At 56.4% G+C, this 6,490-nt stretch overlaps 1 protein-coding gene across 1 annotated transcript; it reads right to left on the reverse strand.

Moving 5' to 3' along the window:
- Positions 1 to 1,580: 1,580 nt before the first annotated feature.
- ZBTB12 (zinc finger and BTB domain containing 12) lies at positions 1,581 to 6,122 on the reverse strand. Its single transcript, XM_066570701.1, has 3 exons — positions 6,079 to 6,122; positions 4,043 to 5,402; positions 1,581 to 2,474 (listed from the first exon to the last, which is right to left on the reverse strand). The coding sequence occupies exons 2-3, from the start codon at positions 4,340 to 4,342 to the stop codon at positions 1,581 to 1,583; spliced, it is 1,194 nt and encodes a 397-aa protein (XP_066426798.1). The 5' UTR covers positions 4,343 to 5,402; positions 6,079 to 6,122.
- Between the last annotated feature and the right edge of the window lie 368 nt (positions 6,123 to 6,490).

Genomic DNA, 6,490 nt, shown 5'->3' on the forward strand with positions numbered 1-6,490 from the left:
TTTTGGGTCACTCCCCATCATTTTGGGGTCATTTCCCATCATTTTGGGGTCATTTCACGTAATTTTGGGGTTGTTCCTCATTTGGGGTCGCTCCCCAACATTTTGGGGTGGTTCCCCCACCATTTTGGGGTCACTCCCCACCATTTTGGGGTCATTTCTCATCATTTTGGGGTCATTTCTGACCACTTTGGCCTCCTTGCCACCACCCCAGTGGTCACTCCCCCAATGTCCAGCAGGGTCCAGTGTCCAGCGGTCACTCCCCACCATTTTGGGGTCACTTTGAGCCACTTTGGGGTCATTTCCCACCATTCTGGGGTCAGTTCGTGGTCACTTCATGGTCACTTTGGCCACCACCCCAGTGGTCACTCCCTCGATGTCCAGCAGGGTCCAGTGTCCAGCGGTCACTCCCCACCACTCTGGGGTCACTTTGAGCCACTTTGGGGTCACTTTGTGGCCACTCCTGTGGTCACTTCGTGGTCACTTTGGCCTCCTTGCCACCCCCTCAGTGTCCAGCAGGGTCCAGATGTCCAGTGGTCACTCCCCACCATTTTGGGGTCACTTTGTGCCACTTTGGGGGTCACTCCCCACCACTTTGGGGTCACTTCGTGGTCACTCTGGTGGTCACTTCGTGGTCACTTTGGCCTCCTTGCCACCACCCCAGTGGTCACCCCCTCAATGTCCAGTGGTCACTCCCCACTACTGGGGGGTCACTTTGTGCCACTTTGGGGTCACTTCATGGTCACTCTGGTGGTCACTTCGGTGGTCACTTCGTGGTCACTTCGGCCTCCTTGCCACCACCCCAGTGGTCACCCCCTCAGTCTCAGTGTCCGGTGGTCACTCCCCTCCTTTCTGAGGTCATTCCCGACCACTCTGGGGTCACTTTGAGCCACTCTGGGGTCACTTTGAGCCACTTCAGGGGTCATTCCGTGTCACTCTGGTGGTCACTTCACCACCACCCCAGCGGTCACTCCCTCAGTGTCCAGTGGTCACTTCCCACCACTTTGGGGTCACTTTGTGCCACTCTGGTGGTCACTTCGTGGTCACTTTGGCCTCCTTGCCACCACCCCAGTGGTCACCCCCTCAATGTCCAGTGGTCACTCCCCCCCCACCACTCTGGGGGTCACTTTGAGCCACTTTGGGGGTCACTCCCCACCATTTTGGGGGTCAATTTGTGCCACTTTAGGGGTCATTCCGTGCCACTCTGGGGGTCACTTCGTGGTCACTTTGGCCTCCTTGCCACCCCCTCAGTGTCCAGCAGGGATTCAGTGTCCAGTGGTCACTCCCCACCACTCTGGGACTCACTTTGAGCCACTTTGGGGGTCACTCCCCACCATTCTGGGGGTCACTTTGAGCCACTTTGGGGGTCACTCCCCACCACTCTGGGGCTCACTTTGAGGGTCTCCCTTTGAACCACTCCGGTGGTCACTCCGTGGTCACTTCACCCCCTCGCTGCCCACCTGACCCCTCACTCCCCTCCCTCCCACCCCCACCCCTGGGAGAGAACCCAGCACCGCCCCTCCCCCCATTCCCCACCCCCACCCCCCCCCCCAACCACGCCGGGCCCTCCCCCCACCCCAACATCAACGCATCACCACCCCGCCCTCGGCGCCTCCAGCCTCCAGAACGTTCTGCGCCGTGGTTTTGCCGTGCTGCTCCTTCAGGTGCCGCCGGATGGCCGGCTTGTGGGCGAAGCGGACGTCGCAGTAGGAGCACCGGTAGGGCCTGGCGCCGCTGTGCAGGTTCAGGTGGTCGTGCAGGGTGGATTTCTGGGTGAAGCTCTTGCCGCAGACGCCGCAGCCGTGGGATTTGACCCCTCGGTGCACGTTCATGTGCCGGTTGAGGTTGCTGCTGTGGTTGAACTGCTTGCCGCAGCGCGGGCACATGAACACGAAGTGCTGGGCCCTCATGTGGAACACCAGCTTCTCCACGCCCTGGAAGCTCTCCCCGCACTTCCCGCAGCGCGACGACGACGACGACGACGACGACGACGGTGTTGGTGTGGTGGTGGTTGAGGCGCCCACAGCTCCTTGGTTGCCCGGTGGTTCCTCGCTGGCGGCCACGGTGGTGTTGCCACCACCACCTCCACCACCGCCACCGCCACCGGGGAAGATGACCAAGCCTTCACCCTCAGCGTCCTCGGCCAGGCTGTAACACGCCTTGACCACCCCGAGCTGCGCGCTGGCGTTGTCCGGCGCGGCGGCCACCACCGTGGTCACTCCCGCCGGACCCTGGCTCACCACCTCGCTGGCGGCCACCACCGGCCACCTGCGCCCCCTGCGCCGCGTGGCCGGCTCCACCTTGACGATGCAAACGTCCGTCGTGTCCTCCTCGTCTTCGTCTTCCTCGTCCTCTTCGTTTTTTGGCGGCTGCACCGGGGCTGTCGGTGAGGGCTGGATGAACCTGGCCAAGGCTCCTCGGCACCTCTCCACCACGTGCTCCATCTGCAGGTAGCTGGCGGCCGTCAGGTAATTCACCTGTTGGGGTGCGATGTAGAAAAAACCGCCCGCCTCGGTTATCCAGGCAGATGACATTTTTGGGGGATTTTTTGGAGTTTTTTGGAGTTTTCAGGAAGTTGGAAGTGGAAATTTGGGGTTTTTAGGAGCTGGCTGGGCCACCCAGGTGTCATTTGTCCCCCCCCTTTACCTGGTTAGGGGGGGAATCCCATCCCTGCCCCCTTTCCCTGCCCCTCTCTCCCCAGGGTTAACAGGAACGGCGACCACGGGCTCAGGGAGGGCTGCTGGAGCTGCTGTTTAATTCCAATATTTTGGTGTTTCATTCCAATATTTCGGTATTTAATTCCAATATTTCGGTATTTGATTCCAATATCTTGGTGTTTCATTCCAATATTTTGGTATTTAATCCCAATATTTTGGTGTTTAAAACCAATATTTCATGGTTTTATTCCAATATTTCGGTATTTAATTCCAATATTCCGGTGTTTAATTCCAATATTTTGGTGTTTAATTCCAACATTTTAGTATTTCATTACCAATATTTCGGTATTTAATTCCAATATTTTGGTGTTTGATCCCAACATTTTGGTATTTTATTCCAATATTTTCATATTTAATTCCAATATTTTGGTATCTAATTCCAATATTTTGGTGTTTAATTCCAATATTTCAGTATTTAATTCCAACATCTTGGTATTTCATTACCAATATTTTGGTATTTAATCCCAATATTTTGGTATTTAATTACCAATATTTTGGTGTTTAATTCCAATATTTTGTTATTTAATTCCAATTTTTTGGTATTTAACTCAATATTTTGGTGTTTAACCCCAATATTTTGGTATTTAATTACCAATATCTTGGTATTTAATTCCAATATTTTGGTATTTAATCCCAACATTTTGGTATTGAATTGTAATATTTTGGTTTGGTATTTAATCCCAACATTTCAGTATTTAATTCCAATACTTTGGTGTTTAATCCCCATATCTTGGTATCTAATTCCAATATTTTGGTTTGGTATTTAATTCCAATATTTTGGCATTTAATTACCAATATTTCGGTATTTAATTCCAATATCTTGGTATCTAATTCCAATATTTTAGTTCAGTATTTAATCCCAATATTTTGGTATTTCATTCCAATATTTCAGTATTTCATTCCAACATTTTGGTATTTAATTCCAATATCTTGGTATTTAATTACCAATATTTCGGCGTTTAATTCCGATATTTTGGTGTTTAATCCCAATATTTTGGTATATCCCGGGGATGGATCGGTCAGGGAAGAGACCCCTGAGGTGGAACCCTCACTTTTGCTGCAATGTCCAGAGAGCCAAAGGTGTCCCTGAGGTGGAACCACCTCACACCCAGACAGCCAAAGGTGTCTTTGAGGTGGTAACACCAAAACCCAGCCAGCCAAAGGTGTCCCTGAGGTGGAACCACCTCACACCCAGGCGGCCAAAGGTGCCTTTGAGGTGAAGCCACCTCAGCTGCCACCTCTGCTCAAGCACCAAGCGCCCCGGCCGAGCCCTCGGGCACGTTCCATCCGGCAAATACTGGCATTTATAACTCCAACTGAACCCTCACCAGATCCCTGCCGGCGAACTCGAGCGCGCCGGTGTAGCAGGAGAGCAGCAGGTCGGCCAGCACGCGGGCGCTGTGCGCCAGCGACACGCGCAGCTCGGCCGCCGGGTTCAGCAGGAACTGGTCCCTCAGGAAGGGCGAGCAGGCGGCCAGGATGACGCGGTGGCCGCGGAAACGGAGGCTCCTGGCCACGATGGTGACGTCGCAGAAGCGCTCCTCGGCCCGCAGGCGCGTCATGGAGCGCAGCGCCGCCGCCTCGTGGCCCGGCAGTTGGAAACGCAGCAGGTCGGCGCAGGAGGACATGGCGGGGGGGGGTGCTGGGAGGGACTGGGAGGGACTGGGAGGGAATGGGAGTGGAGTTATGGGGACTAGGATGGAATGGGAGTGGAGTTATGGGGACTGGGAGGGACTGGGAGGGACTGGGATGGAATGGGAGTGGAGTTATGGGGACTGGGAGGGACTGGGAGCAGGTTGGGAGGGAGTTATGGGGACTGGGAGGGACTGGGAGAGACTGGGAGTGGAGTTATGGGGACTGGGAGGGACTGGGAGGGACTGGGAGTGGAGTTATGGAGACTGGGAGGGACTGGGAGAGACTGGGAGTGGAGTTATGGAGACTGGGAGGGACTGGGAGCAGGTTGGGAGGGAGTTATGGGGACTGGGAGGGACTGGGAGAGACTGGGAGCAAGGATCTGGGGACTGGGAGTGGAGTTAAGGGAATGGGATGGACTGGGAGTGGACTGGGAGGGACTGGGAGGGACTGGGAGTGGAATTATGGGGACTGGGAGGGACTGGGAGGGACTGGGAGGGACTGGGAGGGACTAAGAAGGGACTTATAGGGACTGGGATGTACTGGGAGTGGAGTTATGGGGACTGGGAGGGACTGGGAGAGACTGGGAGTGGAGTTATGGGGACTGGGAGGGACTGGGAGCAGGTTGGGAGGGAGTTATGGGGACTGGGAGGGACTGGGAGAGACTGGGAGCAAGGATCTGGGGACTGGGAGTGGAGTTAAGGGAATGGGATGGACTGGGAGTGGACTGGGAGGGACTGGGAGTGGAGTTATGGGGACTGGGAGGGACTGGGAGGGACTGGGAGGGACTAAGAAGGGACTTATAGGGACTGGGATAGACTGGGAGTGGAGTTATGGGGACTGGGAGGGACTGGGGGGGACTGGGAGTGGAGTTATGGAGACTGGGAGGCACTGGGAGGGGAGTTATGGGGACTGGGAGCGACTGGGAGAGACTGGGAGGGGACTGGGAGGGACTGGAAGTGGAGTTAGGGGGACTGGGAGGGACTGGGAACCACTGGAAGGGACTAAGAAGAGAGTTATAGGGACTGGGAGGGACTGGGAGTGGCGTTAGGGGGACTGGGAGGGACCGGGAGCAAAAAAAAACGGGGGCAAAAGCCCCCAAAAATGGGAAAAAATCAGATTTTTGGAGGGGAAATAGCCAGGAAATGGGGATTTGGGGATACTGGGATGGACTGGGAGGAACTGGGATGGACTGGGAGGGACTGGGAGGGGAGTGATGGGAAGCGGGACTGGAGGCACTGGGAGGGTCACTGGGAGTTACTGGGAGCACTGGAAAGGGGTGATGGGGGTTACTGGGAGCACTGGGAGTTACTGGGAGTTACTGGGAGCACTGGGAGGGTCACCGGGGGTTACTGGGACTTACTGGGTGTTACTGGGAGCACTGGGAGGGTCACCGGGAGTTACTGGGAGTTACTGGGGGGGTCACTGGGAGTTACTGGGAGTTACTGGGAGCACTGATGGGGGGGTGGGGCGGGCTCCGGGAGTCACGTGGCTGCACCTGCGGAGAGCGGGGGGGGGGGGGGGGGGGAGGGGCGCCAACACCGAGTGAGGAGAGGGGGGGACGGGAAAACCAAGGCCGCGCCGTGACGTCACCGCGCGCGCCCCCCCCCTCACCAAACCCCCCCCCCACACCAAAACCACCACTTCCCTCTCCCCTCCCCCACCTCCCTAAAGCCCCTCAGGGGGCCGTGCCCATCCCCCCCACACCGCCCCCATCCCTCCCCTCCGGTACCGGCTGAGCCTCGGCCTGGGGCAGCGAGCGAGCGGCGGCGGGAGGGAGGGAGGGGGCGCGCGCGGGGCATTGTGGGATACAGGAGGACCCCCCCCCTTCCCCTCACGGCCGCGGGGGATTCTGGGATACAGGCGGACCCCCCTTCCCCTCACGGCCGCGGGGGATTCTGGGATGCGGGAGGACTGCGTGACGTCATTAAAGAGCGACGGCGCGGCGTTGTTGCCATGGTGACGGGGCTGTGAGGGGAACGGGCGGGAAAATGGGGAAAAAATTGTTTAAAATTGTTAAAAATGGGGAAAAATGGTCCAAAAACCGGTCAGGAATTGGTCAGAAATTGGTCGGGAAATGGGTGAAAAAATCGGTCCAAAAATGGTTAAAAGATGGTTTAAAAATGGTCAGGAAATGGTTGGGA

The sequence above is a fragment of the Molothrus aeneus genome, unplaced genomic scaffold (genome assembly GCF_037042795.1).
Source record: "Molothrus aeneus isolate 106 unplaced genomic scaffold, BPBGC_Maene_1.0 scaffold_30, whole genome shotgun sequence".
NCBI lineage: Eukaryota > Metazoa > Chordata > Aves > Passeriformes > Icteridae > Molothrus > Molothrus aeneus.